The 20,735-nt window shown below is 50.1% G+C and overlaps 2 protein-coding genes across 4 annotated transcripts; one reads left to right on the forward strand and one right to left on the reverse strand.

Annotated features, from left to right (window-relative positions):
* The first annotated feature begins 202 nt into the window (after positions 1–202).
* LOC112946863 (scaffold attachment factor B1-like) lies at positions 203–13,861 on the forward strand. 3 transcript variants are annotated; one of them, XM_026038810.1, is made up of 21 exons: positions 203–391; positions 1,035–1,122; positions 2,387–2,451; positions 2,539–2,817; positions 3,949–4,011; positions 4,666–4,693; positions 5,665–6,166; positions 6,591–6,637; positions 7,343–7,443; positions 7,763–7,912; positions 8,017–8,117; positions 8,751–8,896; positions 9,241–9,329; positions 9,720–9,856; positions 10,168–10,461; positions 10,996–11,133; positions 11,622–11,661; positions 12,210–12,331; positions 13,078–13,190; positions 13,421–13,487; positions 13,706–13,861. In XM_026038810.1, the coding sequence occupies exons 1-21, from the start codon at positions 203–205 to the stop codon at positions 13,830–13,832; spliced, it is 2,886 nt and encodes a 961-aa protein (XP_025894595.1). In that variant the 3' UTR covers positions 13,833–13,861. The 3 variants fall into 3 exon arrangements, with proteins under 3 accessions (XP_025894595.1, XP_025894596.1, XP_025894597.1); XM_026038811.1 differs by having other exon boundaries at positions 2,539–2,745; XM_026038812.1 differs by lacking the exons at positions 13,078–13,190; positions 13,706–13,861 and having other exon boundaries at positions 13,421–13,477.
* Positions 13,862–16,514: 2,653 nt separating this feature from the next.
* On the reverse strand, positions 16,515–18,317 carry ABHD8 (abhydrolase domain containing 8). The gene is made up of 4 exons (XM_026038854.1): positions 17,614–18,317; positions 17,142–17,312; positions 16,824–17,040; positions 16,515–16,748 (listed from the first exon to the last, which is right to left on the reverse strand). Exons 1-4 carry the CDS (start codon positions 18,309–18,311, stop codon positions 16,599–16,601), a joined length of 1,236 nt encoding a protein of 411 aa, XP_025894639.1. The 5' UTR covers positions 18,312–18,317; the 3' UTR covers positions 16,515–16,598.
* Between the last annotated feature and the right edge of the window lie 2,418 nt (positions 18,318–20,735).

Raw genomic sequence — 20,735 nt, forward strand, 5'->3', positions numbered from 1 at the left:
GGGCGGCTCGCGCGCGGCTGCCGCGCGCATGCGCGGTGTCCTGCAGCCCGCGCCGTCAGCGGCGCGCGCCTGCGAGCGGAGGCGCGGGCCCTGCCCTCCCCCCGCCTCTCGGTGCCGCCACCATTTTGTGCCGCAGCGGCAGCTCCTCGCCGTTGTTTCCACCGTGCCCAGCTCCGCGCGCGCGAGGCGGAAAAGCGGCCCCATGACGGAGAGCCACTCAGCGGCCGGGCAGGCGGAGTCTGCGTCCCTGTGTGGGTCCGGGGCGCCCGGCGCGGAGCCCGAGACGCGGCGCCTGAGCGAGCTGCGCGTGATAGACCTGCGGGCCGAGCTGCGGCGCCGCAACTTGGACAGCGGCGGCAACAAGAGCGTCCTCATGGAGCGGCTCAGGAGGGTGAGCGCGGCGGCCCCGCTGCGGAAAACGGCGCCAAGCGGCTGCGGAGGCGGCCGGGGCGCCCCGGCGGGCTCGGTGCCTGCGGGCCGGGGCCCCACGGGCACGAGCCGAGGCCCCGGGGCGGCCCCTTGTCCTGCCCCGCTCGTGGAGCGCAGCGCGGGGGCCTCGCGCGCCTTCCCGCGCTGCGTGGGGCCGCCGTGTTTGCAGATCCGCCCGCTGCGCTTCGTGCTGCGCGCCTCAGCGCTCGCGGCTGTGCTCGGGTCGGCTCCAGGCTGTGTGGCAGGCTCGCGGCCATAGGGCTGTTTCACCTATCCGAGCTTTGCCGTCCCTTAGAGCTGGGGTAATTCCTCTCTCCCGACACTGTAGGTACCTATCTGGTCCAAGCGACACAGCCACCCCATGGTCAATGTTGGCTAAACGATGGTCAGAATATCTTTGCGTGGCTTATCCAGTTCTGTCTCAAGGGCCTTATTTTCTTCCTATGCATTCATCTAGCAGCCTTTATATTGGGTATTGATGTTAATTCCGTGTGATTTAAGGCAAAAGACTCTTGTTTTTGTATTTTTTCCCCCATTGTTCAATTCCTAACTCAACAGAAATGCAGTTTCATATCTGTCTTTTATCTCTGTTTCTTTCCCAATAGGCTATTGAGGAGGAAGGGGGAGATCCTGATGAAATTCCAATGGTTTCAGAGAATATAACCAAGAAAACTCCAAAAAGAAGCAGCAAAGGTACAGGGGACTTAAATAGGACTCCTTCACTTTCTGACGGCACAACCCATGATGGTGGGACTTTGGAAAAATGCCTTTGCCTGATTTTTGGCACTTTTGCAGCATGTTTTGCACTCCTGAAAATGTAGGATATAGTAGTTGCTGAGCCAAATTCAGGCCAAATGGGTGTTTTGAAAAAACTTAAGCACAGGTGAAATGTCTCTTGTTCAGTCCTTGACCTTGAATGCCATATGTTGCTGGTACCCTTTCTCACACTTGCAGGTAGTTTTAGGGGGTTRATGGTAAGGTGATAGACCAACTGACCATTTATTCATACAACTTTGTATAGTTTCAAAAAACTAGATTTTTTTTCTACCCCAAATATTTGTTGATTTGTTTTCAAAGTTCTTTGAGATTCAAAGTAGTAATTAATAYGTAGTTCTGAAGCAGTATATGTAAACTAGATGAATGCATCATTATGTTACTGTAGTTTTATTTTGAGAAGCACGAAAAGGTGCTTCCCTCCCTTCCCCTCCCCAAGGTAAAAATACTGCTTGCAGATGCAGCTAGCTCTGTACTTGGTTACACATGTGTTTTCCATAGTCTCATTTCTTTCCTGGAAGARTAGTTTTTAAGCAGGATGTTGGGGTTTTGTGTGTGTGTGTGTGTTTGTGTGTATGCTTGTTTATTTGTTTTGTTTTCATATTTCTCTGTATATAATTTTCCAGTGGTGAAAAGGACTCTTTCTTTAAAAAAAAAAAATTACAATGTAAGACTTGCTATTGTTCTAAAATTAGTTATGTCTTAGGGCAGTTGGTGAGCTTTTTCTGTTTTACAGTAATATTGAAATTCGATTTTATATTGGAGCTGAACGGAATAGTTAGAATGAGYGTTTATAATTAAATTGTGGTGAAGCTTGAGTTTTTATCTGACTAAATTGTTTGGCTCGAGCTGTTTGCTGATGTGTGTCAGGTCTTCCTTCCCCTAGGAATTTTCTGGAAAGAAATGAAGGCTTAAGATGRTAAATGATTGTACTCTGAGCTAAGCTAAATATTGTGGGGAGTATGCAGTTCTGCTTCTTTAAATCTCGTGAAGGATCTTGGACTGCAGCTTGTTTGTGTCTTTGTTACTTAGCAAATTGGGATGCTAAATAAACACTAGTTGTCAAAAATAAGGAGAAATAGGTATTCCATTCAATTTGGCAATGTAATCTGGAGAAAGGGACTAGAACTTGAAGGTCACACATTCTTGGCTTTTTTCATTTTGACAATCATAATATTACTAGGACGTAGACCAGAAGAAGAGGGAGTTGAAGATAATGGCCTGGAGGAGGATTCAGGAGATGGACAGGTATGTGAAGCCTTGTTTGAGGTGAAGTATAATAGTGTTGCATTCAAGTTRCAATGACTATCATACATCCTTTTTTTCTTTTTGCAGGAGGATGTTGAAGCAAGTTTGGATAACTTGCAGGATATTTACATGATGGATATTAGTGTGTTAGATGAAGCTGAAATAGATAATGGCAATGCTGTAGATTGCGGAGAGGATTACAGTGCTGATATTATTCTTGACTCACTGTGTGATAGTAAAGAAAATGCTGATGCAGAAACGAAACAACTTCCAGATCAGCCTACAGAATATGCTGTAGGTAACTTGGAGGCATCCCCACAATATTCAGAAATTAAAGAAGAATCAAGAGAAATACCAGTAGTGATGGTATGCATCTCTTACATGTGTGGAATCAGATTTTTTTTCTTCCTTCAAATTAAATAATAAATAGTACCTAAAGAGTAGTAGAAGTAATTTAGAACCGTGAGTTCTTGTGATCACTGATTTATTTTGTTTGTTTTTCTTGTATCTGTTTGTAGAAATAGCATTCTTGATTTTTAAAATGTTTAGATGTTGTTTGCATGCATCATGTTACTATATCGATTAATAGTAATCAAGAAAACATTGTTTTAATTGTGATTGGAGCTYTCTGCTTTACTTGATATTTACATTCCCATTTTCATATCTTTATTTAGGAGGACACTGAGGCATGCAAATGCCGTAGTTTTGTTTACATCACTAACTTCAGCTGAACAGCAGTATACTGGGAACTATATCCTACTTCTTTGTTGTTGTTGTTAAGATTGGATCCCACTATTGTTGAATTTTTAAGAGTATTTTTATGTTGTTCTGTGTTTGTCTTGATAGTGAATAGATTTTACAAATTTGTCCATCTGTGCTGGAAGATAAACTCCTTTTCCCCCAGCCCCTAGTCAAGAGATCTTTTTTCCTGAGACATACAATGAGGCATTTAATGGAAATTATGATTAATTGTGAGCACATTGTGTCATGAATTTTTAGAATTGCAGAATTGAGTGTGGGTTTTTCCCCCCCTAAATCTGAAAATTGGGAAAGATTAATCCCTTATACCCAACAGCACCCCTTCCACACCACCTTTCAAATTGAAATAGCAAGGAAATAGTTCTTCTCAGTGATTAAAGCTGTCAGAGTCTAGGAATTCTATGATTCTTTTTCCTTTTTCCCTGTCACAAAGGCTTTCTGACTCAGTGTTGTTGCTATAAATTGYATATAAGTAGTAAGAACAACTTTGCTGTCCTTAAATGTTTCTGTGAGTAGAGCAGCATATTTTGGAAGGGCTGGGAAAGCTCACCCAGTCATTAGGGAGTGGAAGGTGTGTGTAGGTAATTGGTCAGTTTTTAACATTAATGGTTGTTAGAAATACTTCTTTAGGATTGGTTCTCAATGAAAACAATTTTCAATCTTTCAATTTCTTCTTCAAATTTAATTTATAATGGCTTTTTCTAGATAATGAAATGCCTTCTAATTATTTCTTTCAAGGTAGAGGTTGAAGATGCTGGAAACAGTATGGATGCTGTTTCATCCGATTTAACTGTGATAAAGGTAAATCGTCCCTTTATTATTTACAAAATTATTTACAAAAAGAGGGATAATGCCTACYGTGTAAATGCTGAAGCTGTGTATTTACAGGAAGTAAAAAGTAATATGTTCTATTCCTCAAACACTAGGAATAAATGCCATTCTGGTTTAAGCATGCAAACAGACATCTGGAAGTGCCTTTGAATTTGAGTGTAGAGTTCGGAGTCTTATCTGCTGTGTATGCTAAAGCAGTGCCCTACATTTATAGTTTAGCTTCAATTAGATAACGTARCTTTACAGTGTTGGCATAAAACTGATCTTATCCCTGAACTCTGAGCCTTGGTTTTCCGACCAATGAGTATTGTTTGAGATCACCTGTAACTGCAGATTGAGCTGATATTTCTACAGAACCCATTTTCGGAAAGTAGAGTTGTAAGAATCTGTTTAGGGAAGGGCATCATGGGYATCAGTGTTTGGTAGCATATTAATCTGTACCACTGCTATTTACTGATTTTATTTACCCTTGTGAAAGATAACTGTCCTATATAGRTATGAAGATGTTGAAAATTACCACTGTGTCTTCAGCATGTGTCTGAATTCAAGAGATTTTGAAGTTCTAACAGTTTTTTCATAACACCGTCTTGAAGTGATGTGTTGCTTTTGTCTATTTCCCTACAGGAAATTGAAGAACTACCCTTGGAGCCAGGTACTGTTGTGTTTGTGGCTTTCTTTTCTTTTTCTTTTTTTTCTTTTTTTTCTCCTTTTTTGTTGTTTGTTTGCTTGCTTTTGTTTTAACAGCAACAAACCCTAATTCTTGAGACAGTTTCATTCTTCGTATATTCTTATTTTGTGTCCCAGTTTGGCTTTTTAAGTGCATTACTATAGTATCCRTTGTTATACCGGACAGCCAGGTCTTGCAGGGTCATAGAGATTGGAAACCCAGTCATATCACCAGATCTGTGGTTACTGCTGCTTGAAAACTTGCATCAACTATGATGAAGTGGTTGCACAGAACTCTTTAACTACAATGGAGTTAAAGGGTGAACCTTAAGGATCTAAAGGTTCTGAAAAATAAAACAGATCTTGTGATATCACACTGTACTGTAATTCTATACATGCAGGAGTGCAGGTAATGTGAAGCTGTGATACTGAGCAAAACRTAAAGAGTGACTGAACTTCAGAAGAAGGAATACAGTTTCATCATGGGAATCTTCTACAAATCGCACTCTTTTTGGACTGCAAACACACTCATGCACCATCAGAAGATGCCCAGTTTTCWTGTTGGACTGTCTGCTAAAAGAATTTCACRGAAAYTAGGAAATTGAACTTGCAATGCATTGATATGTTGAGTTAAGCACCTTGGACTTTGGAAGCTGTATAGAGAAGAAACAGCCRTGAMCGATTTCGTGAAGAATATGAAGGATGATGCGGAAGGTTTTTGTTAAGTCTGTGGGGGCATTTTTCTTCGGTGTAACGTGCTAGGGTTGATGCAGTAGTTTGTCAGCGTGCAGTTAGCRTGGTAGTTTTAAGACTGTGTACAGCAGGGTTTTCCAATCTCTGTGTAGCTTAGCAGTTCTCTTGGTGTTAGTGTGGCAGCCATGCCAGTTCCACATTTGTGATTGCTGTATTTCCCTGGTGATTAAATCTTGTGCCATTCTATTCCTGTTAAATCCGTAGAAAATGAGAAAATACTCGACATTTTGGGGGAAACTTGTAAATCTGAAGTACTTAATGAAGAAACTTCTGAAGTGGAGCAGCCACATGCACAGGAAGGCAGTAACGTGGCGTCAGGCAAGAGGCTCGTAGCCGAGGAAGAGGACGCTCTTGGAGCTGCTCATTTGGAGGAAGATGCTTTAGATTTGGACAGCAAGTCGTCCCAAGCTTTGGCAAGGAAGGAAGCAAAGCGTTTAGTTGTAGCAAAAGGGGAGACAAGTGAACAGACACTAGAGGAAGAGAACCCGGACTCTGACTGTGTAGGAGTAGAGAGCCTAAGCGAGGAGAGTAGCAAACGATGCCAAGGCGTGGAAGCGGCTAGTGGGGAAACAGCGGAAAAAGGCGCAGGTGCCGAAGGCAGAGCTAGCCAAGAAGATGGCAAGAGAAGAGAAGAGAAAGCTAATTCTGAGGAATCCCCTGCTACTAAAGAGTCCTCAAGCAGTGAGGGCGGTGATCAGAAAAAGAGGTTTGTTTTTTCTCCGTTCTAGACCAGATGCTATCTTTTTTTTTCCATTGGTCATTAAGTGATGCGCATAAGCTGTTTCCTTCAATTGGCCACCACGACTGATGAAATTGTAGCCTATTCCTAAAGAATCTGTTGTATTTCTCCTYGCACAGATCTTTAGTAAACACCGAGGGGTTGATTTCTTTCCTTCCTCAACCTTCAAAGGTTGTTCTCTTAAGTTACTCTAATATCTGTGATCTGCCAAACAGAACTAATTGTCTGTTTAAGCTTATGAATCCCATATTTCCTGTGACTCTTCTACAAATATGAAAAGGTATTTTTTATTTCAGAACTAGTTTACTGGTAGGTATATAATGACAGTGTATGTGATCTCATATTTTATATTGCTAATATTTGCTTGAATAACATGCTCTTTTGTCTTTAGCCTTGTTGAGGATGCAGATACAAAGATGATCTCAAAAGATGAGAAAGGTATGTTCAAAAAACAATGTGCAGTTTACTTGGAAAAAAATGTTATTGAGTCAAATCTAGCCATTTTTTGTGAAGCTGTTTTAGGAAATGAGTAAATGGAATTGTTGTTCGATTCCTTTTTCAGTTCATTAACTTGTCTGTGATGGGGTTTTTTTGAATAATATAAGCATGAGTGTCTTTGTTGTTGTACTCCTACTGGAGTGTCCTGCACTTCATATACCTGTACCACTTCATAAGGTGGTATAGATGCTAGCCAAACTGGGCTTTCTCTGAAAATCGCAAGAAAGTCGAAACTCCTTAGTTTTATTCTACATGCTGATTCTGCTGCAAACTGCTAACACAGTGAAGGCTCAGTGCTTTCATAACATCATCAGACTTGAAAAGCTTGAATTATAAATTGCAGTTCACCTAAGTTCTATAAATCTTTTATTGTCACCATTTTAAGTATCTCTTGTGTTTTAACATTAACTAGTTGTAATAATCAAAGTGATTGAGATCTGCAAAGATAACATCTGTGCAGATGARCACCCTTTGTACTGTAGAAATACATATCACTTAGAGATCCAAAATCYGTTTTTGGAGACTAAAATGTGTCAATTGATATCAAGTAGTGGAATCGATAGGAGTAAAATTGCATTTATGTAAGAGAAATAAAGTAAGATAAGTTTGTGTTAGTGATTCTTTTTTTTTTTCTTTAAATACTAGGCCGCACAGGTAGTGGTTCTGGCAGAAATTTGTGGGTTAGTGGGCTTTCCTCATCTACCAGAGCTACAGACTTGAAGAACCTCTTCAGCAAATATGGAAAGGTATGTAGTGGCTATTCCATTAATAAAACTTTTAGCTGAATTTAAGGGGTAATGTAAAATTAAGCCTTTTGCCCGTTTTTAATAAAATAATACTCTAACAAAATAGCTAATTTTCCTGTGTTTTTTCAAAACTCTGATTGGAAGGCATTGTTCTTAATAAAATGTTAACTGAAATACAGAGATAAATAAAATGGATAGGCACTCTGCTGTGTGTTAATAGTAGATAGAACAACTTTTAAATGGCAAATAAATTAATGATTTGGAATTAATTTGGCCACGGATCTGTCAAAATAGTTTTTTTTGTTTGTTTTTGGTCAAGGTGGTTGGTGCAAAAGTAGTGACAAATGCTCGCAGTCCCGGTGCTCGCTGTTACGGCTTTGTTACGATGTCAACATCCGAAGAAGCCACCAAGTGTATTAGTCACCTCCATAGAACAGAGCTGCATGGAAAAATGATTTCTGTGGAAAAGGTAAGCAGTAGCTATCCATGGCAGCAATAAAATAAAAAATGAAAGTGCACAAACTTAATATCTGTCTTTATTACAAAAATGTTTTTGTAATAACAACATTCTAGGCAAAAAATGAACCTGCTGGGAAAAAGCCTTCAGACAAAAAGGAAGGTGAAGCAAGGAAGGAAAAAGACAGACACCATTCTGCAGATTCCAAGTCTGAGAAGTAATGCGATTTTGCTAATTTTCTTTGTTTAAAGACTACACATTTAAAATACGACTTATGTGACAAAGTCAAACAGTGACTGATTTGATCCTTCGTAGTGTGTCTTAGAAATTAAGAGTAAAACTTTCAAATGTTTCAGTATTTTTTTTCTCACTTGGCCTGTTGCTTTTGAAAGAGTTCTGCTTTGCTACTGTTCTTTACATAGAAATTATGAAAGATTTGACAAAGGAGATGTTTTATTTGCTGGTCTGCTTGAACGAGGTACTTAAGCCTGTATTTATAAAACATGCTTTTTTCATGCAGCTCAGCCTCTATTTGTTGACCTCCTCTCCCAGTGGAGGAGTCAGTTATGCTAAGCATAAACTCTGTAAGCAGAGCAGAAAACTTTTTTTCTAGAACTCTTCTAAAATGTAGGGGGATCACCTGTTGTTTCTCATTTTCAGACTGCTTTAGCTTAAGATTGGTTGCTTCTCTTAAACGTTATGCAAGTTAAGTTTGCATTGACTTCAGCTCAGCAGGGTGGAAGATGTTGTGAGTATTTTGGGGGCTATTTAGTTTTGAATAGTTGATTTGGTCAAGGAGAATTGTTATATACTCTCTTAGCCTCTCTAATAAAGCAAAGTTTACCTATAGGTCTACTGGTGTTAAAAAGGATGAGAAACTGGACAAAAAGGATGACTCTAAGAAATCAGAGAAAGATGGCAAAGATGAAAAAGAAGGAAAAGAGAAAGAAGAGCAGAAAACTGGATCTTCAGATCGATCTAGGGCAAGCAAATCAGGTAACTTAACTACTCTTCAGAAAAGGTTAAAATGTTTTGGAGGGTACTCTTACAATAAAAAAAAATAGAAATTGATATGAAGAATATTTGCGGTGATTTGTGAAATGGTTGGTTTTGTTTTAATCAAAAAARTACGTCGACTAACTAGAAAACGGAAGAACAGGAAGCTTAAGCATTCAGTGTCATGGCTCACTACAAAACTTCATTTTGTTTCTTAATGATTACAGAACTGTATATTACATAACCATAGGAATGAACTTAACATTGTTTTCTTTTAGTTGTCATCTTTTTCAGAAAATACTGTTTTACTATAATTTATATGTGTGATATACTTTTTTTAATAGCAAGTCGAGGAACTGAAAGGACAGTAGTAATGGATAAATCAAAAGGAGAGCCGGTTATCAGTGTGAAAACGTCAACATCAAAAGAGAGGGTATGTACAACTTTCAAAGAAGCCTTCTTGTGATAGTAGGTATAAAACAGACCTTTTTTTTAATGAAGCTGTATGGATAAATGCTTATGTGTCACCTATTTTTAGTCTCTGTCACCAGTCAAAGAAATATGGCTGTAATATGAAAATAGTGACCTTTAAGGTGGTGTATCTTTTGCCTCTAGTGCATGTCTGATCCTATGCCCCTAATGTTTATATATTCAAACCCTTAGAAGTACTAGTAAAATTATGGGTGCTTCTCCATAACTGTTTTGCAGAATTCCAACCTTATTTGCCTCTTGGAAGGTGTGATTGTTTTGTTCAGGCAGATTCTACCTAGGAATTCTACCTAAGTGTGCTATGTTCAGCTAATGTATTGTTGTAATTTAACAGAGTACAAAAAGCCAGGATCGCAAATCTGAGAGCAAAGAGAAGCAAGATATTTTATCGTTTGATAAAATCAAAGAACAGCGAGAACGTGAACGTCAGAGGCAGAGAGAGCGAGAAATCAGAGAAACAGAAAGACGACGGTGGGTTTCCTGGTTTTGCTCTAATTTTTGAGTGGCATTTGGTTTTGCTTCCCAGCTAGTGTTTGAATTGACTTCAACTTAGTCTAGAACTGGCCGTTCCTAATCAGTAGTGTTTCAGATAGATTTGACACTGAACTGATAGAATGAGCTTAGGGCGCAATTCTGAAGGTTTTTACAATGAGAATTACAGAGTTTTCTCTAAATCTGTGTAAACCTGGAAATGTTATTTAGTTCTGAGAAGGTGAAGGAGACGAGATGGAATGGGGAACGAGTCTTAGGACACTTAAAACAACCCCATCTCCCTTAATTAGGGAAAGAGAAAGGCGCGAGCGAGAGCAGCGTCTTCAAGCCATCCACGAACGAGATGAAAGACAGAGGCTTCAGAGAGAGCGCGAGCGCCTTGAATTTCAACGGCAGCGTCTCGACAGAGAGCGCCTGGAGAGGGAGAGGCTGGAGAGGGAGCGAATGCACATAGAGCAGGAGCGGAGGAGAGAGCAGGAGCGCATCCAGCGCGAGAGGGAAGAGCTGCGGCGGCAGCAGGAGCAGCTGCGGTACGAGCAGGAGCGGCGATCGGCAATGAGGAGGCCGTATGATCCTGATGGCAGGTAGGAGCTGTCATGACGCTCCAAAGGCTTTGGCTTGCTTGTCTTGAAGACTCCAGAATCGTCTTCTATGTAATGGTTTTCTAGGTAACTTGTAAATACTTTCACTAAAACAGTTGTTGGAGTTCTCAACTGAAAGCTGATTTACATGTTTCTGTTAACACTTYGATATTAATCTTTAGAAGAGGCAAACTTACCCACCCTAAAGCACAGCTCTGTCACWGCAGATGTAAAAGTGAGAAACTATTTCCCAAAAGAATGTCTGAGAACAGAACTTGTGTATGCGAAGCTGAATGCAGGGGTACTGGTAGGAACAGATACTCCTTGACATATATCAGCATGTGTAGAGACTGAGCTTTTGTATGGTGGTTTCACAGCGAGTTGCTTTTCTGAAACAAATGAAATGTCAGTATAACACTCCTAGAGCTTTAATCACAAATAACTATTTGAAAAATCACATTGAATGAAGCCTGAGTCCAAGAGGACAAAAAAGTGAGGTTGTCAGGAACTTTCTACTAATGATACCTTCTCTTGAAGGCGAGATGACCCATACTGGCCAGAGGCAAAGCGAATGGCCATGGATGATAGGTACCATTCTGAATTTAGTCGTCAAGATCGCTTCCATGACTTTGACCACAGGGATCGTGGCAGATACCAGGATCATTCTTTGGACAGGTCAGTAAGGCAGTRGTGGATTACCTAGGCCAGACCAGTGCCAAAAGCCCTCAAAGCAAACAAGCCAGTGTTTTATACCTGCTTGCAAACCGTTTTTTTACATCGCTACATATATTGAAAAAGAGATTGAATAAAGAGTATAAGCCAAGTTCTCTTGCAATCTGAACTCTGCAACTTCWCTCAAGATAGCAGGTTCAGAAATGCAGTTTCCAAATCCTTGTTACCTAGCCTGAGGTTTAGAAATTTCCTTTTGCTTTAAAAATTTTCCTGCGCTCACCTTAGCAACCTAACTTATACTAACTTTAGTTGCACATCTCTGCTTGTAATTTGATTTTGGTTATGTTAGGTTCACTTGGTATCCTGCTTTGTTACCGTGCCCGGTATGGTGCCCTGCCTTGAGTACCTGACCATGCCTGACATCCTAGTATTGTTGATAGCTGTGTTGATTTGACTGATTTTTTTTTGTTTATTTTTTCTCCCCTCCTCAGAAGAGATGGTTCAAGAGGAATGCCAGATCGAGATGGGCAGGTGAGTCAAATTAAGATTCTAGCCTTAATTAAGACAAACACTGAAGCATCCACCTATTCAGCCACCCAGCATGCATGATGTTCGCTTCTTAAATGTGGATGTTCCGCAAGTAACTAATTTGACATGATGAGAGACCCCATATCTAATTATATCTAAGCAGTATATAGAAAATAGTGATATAACTGAACAGACAGGTAACTGTTAGAGATGTGTTTACTGCAGCTGTGTGTTTTCTGAACAAAGGAAGGATGCAGACAGAACTTCTTTCTAAAATAAAAAATCTGGAGTCAGAAAATAGGCCATAAAGAATAGGGAGGAGAAACTGTAGCAGCACTTAYGAAAGTAATGTGAAATGTGTGAATTTTCTGCAAAATTAATGCCTAGAATGAACCACAGGCAGCAGCAATGGAACCAGTGAGGAATGAGACTGTTGCTGTTTTACTTTCTAGCAGCTAATAAAATTGTAAAATGACAGGAGCTGTATAAAATTGTGCTACCCCCAAAATAAAGGCGTGTGCTGGCTCTTAGCATGGCTTTCTGCCTCGCAGCATTACCCGGATGAGCGCCATGGAGGGCCTGATCGCCACTCGCGCGACTCCCGCGACGCCTGGGGTGCCTATGGCTCCGACAGAAGAATGGCTGAAGGTAGAGGGATGCCCCCGCAGTCCCGGTTAGTGCACGTGGAGCAAGGGAAGCTCTTTGTTCCTGCTTAAAAAGCTTGTGCTCGGCAAACCTTCAGAGAGTGATGGTGAGAGCAGTTTCACRAGTGTGAATCCTCTGTCCAGATAGTTCCTTCGCGGGTCTAACCTGCTGGATGAGCAAGGAATTTAACGTATGTAGCTCCCCTGTGCATCAAGAGAATGGAGTGATTTTAGTGAGTAAAGAGGTGCTGCTCGGGTGGCTCTGCTGCTAACTGTTGTTCTCTTGTAAATGTTTCCATATCTGCAAATCATACCCGGTCCTATACTGGGTGCTTCTGTAATGCCAACAGAAGCCCTTACATGTGGCTAGCACACAGATTTTAGGGCAATAAGTCTGAATCACTGTGACAGCGAAGGCTGGGAAATGGGGCTATTCTGGATCTTTTTATCTAAGCCAGCTAATCAAACTAAGTTTATTCCAGATACATAGTACATAATTATGACTCTCAGATGGAGGGATGGCATTCCTTTCTTGTTTAAATGTTTCARCTTGTTGTGATACTAATTATGCCTCTGTAGATAAGAAAAGTACTTTCTGTGTAGAGGACACTGCTCAGCAAGTTTCTTTTAGTCGCTCTTCAAGCAATTTTTATAGTACTGATGGAGTGGATAAACGGTTGAATGAACTTTTGCATGGAGTATGGTGTTTGGCTTTACCCCATGCTGTTCAGTTGATAAGGGACACACCTAGAAGATGTTCTTTTATTTTTTTAAGAGATGGACGTGACTGGGGAGATCATGGTCGAAAGTTAGAGGGGCATCAAGATCGTTCATGGCAGGGGAATGTGGCTGGAGGAGTGATGGGACGGGATCATGAGAGATGGCAAGGTACACTTGCTGCTTACCAGTGTGATTGTGGTTTTTCTATGAAATGCTGCTGTGGAACTTCTAGTGGTGGTTAAAATTCCTACAGAGCTTTAACAGCATTGCAAAGAAAGCAAATAGAATTCTGGGAACAAGGTGGCTTTCTAATAGGAAAATAAGACTAATTGGAAAATAAGACTTTTATATACTCTAACTTTTTTTTTCTGTTTTTCATTTTTTCTTCTTTAAATCAGGTGGTGATAGAAGCATGCCTGGTCAGTCAGGGCCAGGCCATGTGATGAGTCGAGGAGGGATGTCAGGGTAAGAAGCTTTGTCAGAGTACTCGAGTACTCGTGGATGCTTTTATAAAAACTGAATTAACGGAGTAAAAGAAGAAATTTCTTTGTTTTGTCAATTGTGCAAAACGATATTTTCAGCTTCTGCTGAACTATGAATTTGTGAGTAGAAAATAATCAAACATCTACTGCCAGAGTAGTATATTTTTGGCCATTTTCAATGTGTTTGGTCTTTTTTTCAAGGCGTGGAGGCTTCACGCAAGGTGGAAACCAGAGCCAGATACTGCAAAGTAGTGGAATACAGGGAGGATTTGCGGGCCAGGATCGCCTGAACAGACTGACTGATCCCCGTTTTACCCGCCGCTACTGAAAACATTTTATATTTTTTTTATATATATATAAATATAGGTATATATATTTATATATATATATTATATATAAATTTTAGTGCAAGATGACAATGGTGGTGTATTTTATTAGCCGGGGTCATCTTGAATTTATGATGACAAAAAGCAAAACTGCTGCCATACTGTAGCCAAATACTATGTCAATGCATTTGTTTTGTTTTTGTAATAAATGTGTTCTTGGTCAAACATCAAGGTTTCTGTTAAAACCGGGTAGTTTTAAGGAAAAATCCTCGGTTATTCCGGAATCCGGAGCAGCGCCTGGACCTCGACGGCGCGGGAATGCAGGGGGCGCTCGTGCGCATGCGCCGMAGGGACGCACGCCCCCGCCCCGGCGTGCTCGCCTGTGCGCATGCGCTGCAGGGAGCCTCTGCGCGCATGCGCTGCAGCGAGGTGCTTCCCCTGTGAGCGCAGTGGCAGGCTGCGCATGCGCCGCTCGGGCCCGCGGCCACGCCTGCGCCCCGCCCGGTGCTTTGCTGCCCCCGCGCGGCGGGGAGGTTGGCAGCGCCGTCACAGTGCGGAGCATGCGCAGTGCGGCCCGGCGYGCGGGCGCCACCCCGCGGCCAGAGCGAGCGGGGAGCGTTGTTAATGTCGGCCTTGAGTGTTCTTAATGTCGGCATTAGTGTTAGTGTCGCCCTTGATGTTGTCAGTGTCGGCTTGGACCTTGCCCTAGGGCAGGATTAAACTGCCTGGGGTTCAGCTGGTCCCCATTGCCCCTTCTGTCACTGGCCACCACCGAGAAGAGCTTGGCCCTTCCTCCCTGCATCCTCGCCTCAGGTACCTGGACACAGTGWCCAGGTCCCGTCTCGGCCKCCTCTCCTCCAGGCTGAACGGGCCCCGCTYGCTCGGGCTCTCCTCACAAGGAGGATGCTCCAGGCCCTTCCTCATCTTTGTTGCTCTCCGCTGGCCCCTCTCCAGCAGCTCCAGGTCCCCCTGGTCCTGGGGRGCCCAGAGCTGCCCCCAACGCTCCAGGTTTGGCCTCCCCAGGGCGGAGCAGAGGGGCAGGATCAGGATCCCCTCCCTGCCCTGCTGCYAMCGTCCTCCCGATGCAGCCAGGAGCCCATCGGCCGCCTTGGCCACCAGGGCCTCCCCATGGTCACCTTGGTGTCCCCCAGGGCTCCCTGGGCGGGACTGACCTGCCCCGTTCCTGTGTGTCCCAGGAGGGCTCTGCTGTGCCCGGGGCGCTGGGCTGGATGCCTGCCCCRTTGGAGAGCGACCAGGAACGGGGGCACAGGAGAAGGGGACCCCGAAGCTCCGTGTCCACGGATGGGTGGCTTCCCTCTCACCAACTCTCCCCCTCTGCAGGCAGCTGTTTTCTGGCTTCGTTTCCCTGCCTCAGAGCCCGGGCTGTGCTGGTGCATCCCTGTGGACGGAGCCGCAGGCCGTGGKGCTTGGGCTGGACCCGCGCGGCGCGTCCGCAACCGAGCGGCTTCATTGATCGAGCRCCAGCCCAACGGCGGAGAATGTCAGACGGCTTTACTGTCTGGAATGGCACTAACACAGCACGGCGTGGGTGCGGGCAGCGATGGCGGGGCGGGCGGCGYGGGCGCGGCGGGGAGGACCCGGGTCCCGTGGGGACGGTCACCTCGAGCCGTGCAGGGACGGCCGGGTCCCCGTGGGCCTTGGAGCCCTCCCTGCGCGGGGATGGGGAGGGGGCTCTCCCCATCCCGGGCTCTCCGCGGGACGAGGGGGGCTCCGGCGGCAGGAGCTGCTGCCGGGGGCAGGTTCCACCCGGGCCTTTCTTTGGTTTCGGTGCGGGAAACGCGGCAAGGAAGGGGGCGGCCGGATGCGCGGAAGGGCTCGGGGCCCCCGCGCCCCCCACGGGCCCCGCTCTGCCACGTCTGCCACCGCAGGGAGGGAGGCCCCAGGCCGCGGGACYGAGGGGTGCTGCGGATCTGGGGGAACGGGGCCATTCCCTGGGGCCGCTGCCATCCCAAGGTTGCTGCTCCACGCGCCGACGGTGCTGGAGCAGCCGGGACAGGCGCGGGGGCTCCGCACAAGCCGCCTCCGTGGGACCTAATGCCAGCGGCTGGGGAGGGGACCGGGAAGGCAGTGCAGGGACTGGGGGGAGCTCGGCTTTGGTGTCCGTGCCCACGGTGCCGCCGTRTCCCGGGGCTGGTCATCTCCGGCCGCTCCGTGGACACCAGCGGCGGCGGGAGGGCGGCCGAAACCACGTGCATGGGGTTTGCAAGCTGCTCGAGGCCGCGGGCAGCTCGAGCAAAGCAAAGCAGCTGCCGGGGTGCCCAGAGAGATGAATCCGATTGCTGGGAATGCCGGAGGAGCGCTTGGCTTCCCCGTAAAGCAATCCCGGAGCGGCACCTCCGGCGCGGGGCAGGGAGGCGCTGCAAGGAGTCGCGGTGCTCCTGGGTTCCCCTCTCGGMCCCTTTTGCCCTCGGGGGAACCAGCTCCGCTGCAGCTTCCTCTCTCTGCCCCTTGGGGGTCACTGSGTGAGAAAGAACAACACTAGGACGAAACAGGATGAGGACGCTCTACCGACGGCCCTCCCGCCCGGGCAGGCGGGAATGGGAGTCCGCCTCGCTCCCGCTGCCGGCCCAAAGCCACTTCCCAAGGAGCCTCCGTGCTCCGCCGCCAGCCACGCGCGCCGGCCCGGCCGCGGCCCGGCGGGAAAAGCGGCTCCGCTCCCGGCAGGGGCGGCCTCGGCGCTCGCAAACCCCTCCGCGCTCCGCAGCGTCTCTGCTCTCCAGGCAGCCCGCTCAGCGCTTCCCGCTGCCTTATTTCTTCTCGGCCTGCGTGTCGGCGCCCGGCGCCTCGGGCTCCCACAGCACGAACTCGTGCAGCAGCGTGTTGACCGTCTCGGGACACTCCAGCATCACCATGTGGCTGCCCTCGTCGATCACCTTCAGGAAGGCGATGAGCAGGATCTGCGGAGGGAGGGGAGCGCGTGGCCGTGAGGGCCCCGCACGGCACCGCGCCGCGCCGCCCGCCCCGGCCCTCACCTCGGCCATGCGCTGGTCCTCCTCCACGGGCACGAACTTGTCGTGCATGCCGTGCACCAGCAGCACGGGCACGGCCAGCTCGGCGTGATAGACCTCGTCGCCCTCGGGCCAGTACTGGCCGCTCATCATGGCGCGCAGCACGAAGGAGGAGACGTTGAAGGCRTTGCCTTCCTTGAGCAGCTGCTTCTCCTTGGCGCCCTGGCGCGCGAAGCCGGCCCTGCGGGGCAGAGGCAGCGCGGGCAGCAGCGCGGGGGGCCCTCCCTTCCCGCGGGATGTTCCCAGGGCCGGGAGCGGGACGCGGCCGCCGCCGCCACTCACTTGAGGAAGCTCCACGCGAGGCAGGGCGAGAGGCAGCGCAGCACGCACGTGGGCATGTTGAAGATGGARCAGAGGCTGGGCTCCAGCGCCGTGGGGCCGCCGCCGTTGATCATGATCACCTTGTGCACCAGCTCGGGGTACTCGTGCGCCAGGAAGGTGCAGAAGGAGACGCTGCGGGCGGAGGCAGCGCTGCCGGGGCCGATCCCTTCCTGCCTCCCGCTAATCCCCGCACGGCTCCGGCTCGGCTGCCCCCGCGGGCGCCCAGAAAGGCTCCTCGGCCGCCAGGGCAGCCCCGCTTAGGCTCTGTTTAATTGACTTGCTTGGGCTTACTCTATTTATAGGCACCGGGCTGCCGCCCCGTCGCCGGCGGAGCCGCTCGGCCGGCTGGGTGCTGGGATTATCCGGAGCCACAGATCCGGGAGGAGGCAATACAACCTGAGGGATGAAGCCGGAGCGTCCCCGCGCGCCTTACCCGTACGAGTGGCCGATGAGGATGTTGCGCTTCTTGGCGAAGCGCTTGAAGACGGCGCGCATGTCCTCGGCCAGCGCGTAGAAGGTGTAGGCGGCGGCGATCTGCGGCGCCGAGCTGCAGCCGTGGCCCGCCAGGTCGGGCGCCACCACCTCGTAGCCCAGCTTGGTGAAGAAGTCCAGCTGCTCCTTCCAGATGTCGAGCGAGCCGCCCACGCCGTGGATGAAGAAGAGCACCACGTCGCCGTGCGTCCCCTTGCAGCTCGTGATCTGCTTCTTGCAGTCGATGTTCACCACCTTCTTGGGCTTGCGCTTGCGGCGCTTGCCGGTGCCGGCCTCGCGGGCGCCCGCGGGGCCGCCCGGCTCCGCCAGCTCCAGCTCCGCGGAGCCRCCGGCCCCGGCGCAGCCGCCGCGGCCCTGCAGGATGTCGGGGCGCACGGCGTCGCCCAGGTTCTCGATGAGCAGCTGCCCGCTGCGGTACACGGTGATCTTGCGCTTGCAGTGCACGGTGCCGCGGGCGGCCGCGGGCGCCTCCTCGGCCGGCCGGGCCGGCGCGCTGTGTCTCACCCGCAGGATCCTGCCCGGCTTCACCTCCATGAAGCTGTAGCCGTTGGCGGAGTCGAGGCTGTCGAGCGGCCCCACGGCGTTGGCCGCCTTGCCCAGCAGGCAGCAGAGCAGCCCGTCAGCGATGCTGGTCAGCATCGTGCTCCCTGCAGCGGGGCGACAGGGCGGCCGGCGTCAGCGCCCCCGCGGGGCAGCCCAGACGGGGGCTCGGGGTCCCCCTAAGCTCCCACCCGGCTCCGGGACCAGCCCTGGGAGAAGGAACTGCCCCAAATTGCCCGTTGGCGACGCCGACGCTGCCCTTGGCACCAGTGCAGAGCTGCAGAACGGCTCGGCTCGGCTGCTGAGCCTATGGCATCGTCGATGCCACTTAAATAAATACATGGGGACCTTGGATCTCAGGCACCAAAGCGAACGGCGCGAGGTGGCAATTGTGGGCAAGAGCGCTGCAGGTTTTAATTACAGTCGTTCCACAAGCGGAGACTGGAAATAAGGCGGCAGGGAGGACACGGAGCCGCTCGGCAGCGTCTCCAGCGCCCGCAGCTGCGGCGGCCGCAGCAGGAGCTCCCGTGTGCTCCGCAGCGGGCGCGGGGGSTCCCCGCGGCTCCCGCGGCCGCGGCTCTGCCCCGGGACCCCGCTGGGCTCGCGGGACCGAGGGCGCCCGGCGGCTCCCGGCCCGGCGGGCGGCTCACGGACATTCATTATTCACGAGGCCAAACGCGGTGAATTATTGATGCTGATGGGCTGCCTGGCAGGGCGCGCTGGGGCTGCGCCCGCGGCACGGGGACGGGGACATCCCGCCGTGAATCCCCGCAGGGCGGCCGGGCAGAAAGCCGCCTTTCCCRATGGGAATTAAACACCTCAGCACCGGGAGCTGGCCACTTAACTCCCCAGAAATCCCTTTAAATACCCCCTGTAGGGGCTTTGCTRATTCCCTGGGGAATAGGCACCACCAAAACGCGGGAGAGGGGCAGATGAAGCCCCGGGAAGGCCCGGCTTTCCTGCCCCGTCCTCCCACTGGGATCCTGTGGGGACGGCAGCCCCGGAGCAGCCGGCCGGGCCGCGCCGCCGCGTCCCGCGTGCCGGAGCCGCTGCTGCTCCGGCGCCACGGCCGGGCCCGCGCGGCGGCGGGACCCTGCGGGGCTGCCGGTTGCCATGGCGATGCGCCAGCCTCCCCCCGGCTCCGCCGGCGGGGAGCGGGATTTGGGCACCGGTTACATAACGGCAGGCACAACAATGAGTCAGGCGGCGGGCGCGTTATATAAAGCCCCTTCTCCCCGCTCCGGCGGAGCCCGGCTGGCACCGGAGCCACCTGGAGAGGCCCCCGGCGCGCCCCAGGCCCCGGCACCCTGCGTGGGAAGCTGCCCGGAGCGGAGCCCAGCCGAGGGGCACATCCAGGGGGGCAGCCTCTGCGTGGAGCCGGCGCCTCCGGAGCGCAGCTCCTGCCCCTGCGCTCGCCGCTCCTGCCTGGCAACAGCCGCGCCGCGGAAAAACAACTTCGTGACCTACTTTGGGCTGCGGCGCCCCGGGCCCGGCGCCGCGCGGGCGCCGTGCCAGCCTTGCGGAAAAACGGGACGAGCTCCGGCGAGGAGCACCCCGGAGCACCCCCCGTGCTGGGAAGGACGGGCGTCCCCCTGCGCCGTCCCTGGGGAAGGGCCCTGCAGGGACGGGCAGGGACAAGGACGGGGTCCCGCCAGCAGCGCCCGCCTGTCCCTGCCGTGGGGTGATCGCYGGGCTCAGCGAGCCCAGGGCCCGCGGTCGGGAAAGCGGCTTCCCCCCGGCTGCTCCGGTCCCGCAGCCTCTGCGGAGCGGCCRGGGCTTCGGATCTGCACACCCCGCACGATCCCCTGGGGCATCAGCAGTGCCATAGGCGGGATCCGGACGGCAATACCGACACGCTCGGCTCTAATCCCTTCCCTCCAGGGTCACCAGTATCAATGATGACACACGACCCCCCGGAGCTGCGGGCAAATATTATTCTTCTCTCCCCAGTGTCCTCCATTCGTTCACTCTGCAGAGCACGGAAGCCAGAGCGCCAAGAGCCCTTCAGCAGAGCGAGGTTGGAGCCTCCATCCCCAAGCAGCACCAGAACCCGCGGCACCGCTGGCTCCTCAGCAAAGTTCCCTGCAGCGCGGGGCGAAGCGGCCGCTCCGGCTGGAAAACAGCCCTGTCCATCCTCCCGCGCCCCATTCCCAAGCCCTGACAGGAACACGGCCGCTCTACGGGGCGCTGGGTGTCGGGAAGCCCTTCCCAGCGCTGCGGTGAATCCCATGGACAGAGCCCAGCGTGCGGGAGCCGGGGGGCTGCAGGGCCCCCCTCCGGCTCCGCCACCCGCCGAGCCCTTGAGAGACAAAAGCTTATGCAACGTCCCCGGTACCAGCGCCCGCTGCGGGAAAGCGGCCCTGTCCCCCCGGGAAACGCTCCGAAACCGGCCCCGTTCCCCCGGGGAACGCTCCGGGACGAGGAGCCGTGTCCCCGGGGCTCCGCAGCGGGAAGGCGAGCGGAGCCGCAGAGCCCGCGGCGAGCGCGGCTGCTCCCCGCGCGCGGCGGAGCGTCCGCAGCGCC

This window comes from Nothoprocta perdicaria, unplaced genomic scaffold, assembly GCF_003342845.1.
Source record: "Nothoprocta perdicaria isolate Ctin4 unplaced genomic scaffold, notPer1 scaffold_218, whole genome shotgun sequence".
NCBI lineage: Eukaryota > Metazoa > Chordata > Aves > Tinamiformes > Tinamidae > Nothoprocta > Nothoprocta perdicaria.

Bases quoted from the DNA above. Each gene is read 5' to 3' on its own strand.
- LOC112946863 (XM_026038810.1), top strand. From the start codon at position 203: ATGACGGAGAGCCACTCAGCGGCCGGGCAGGCGGAGTCTGCGTCCCTG. The intron at 4,012-4,665 runs GTAAATCGTCCC...ATTTCCCTACAG, and splicing joins CCGATTTAACTGTGATAAAG to GAAATTGAAGAACTACCCTT. The intron at 8,897-9,240 runs GTAACTTAACTA...TTTTTTTAATAG, and splicing joins ATCTAGGGCAAGCAAATCAG to CAAGTCGAGGAACTGAAAGG.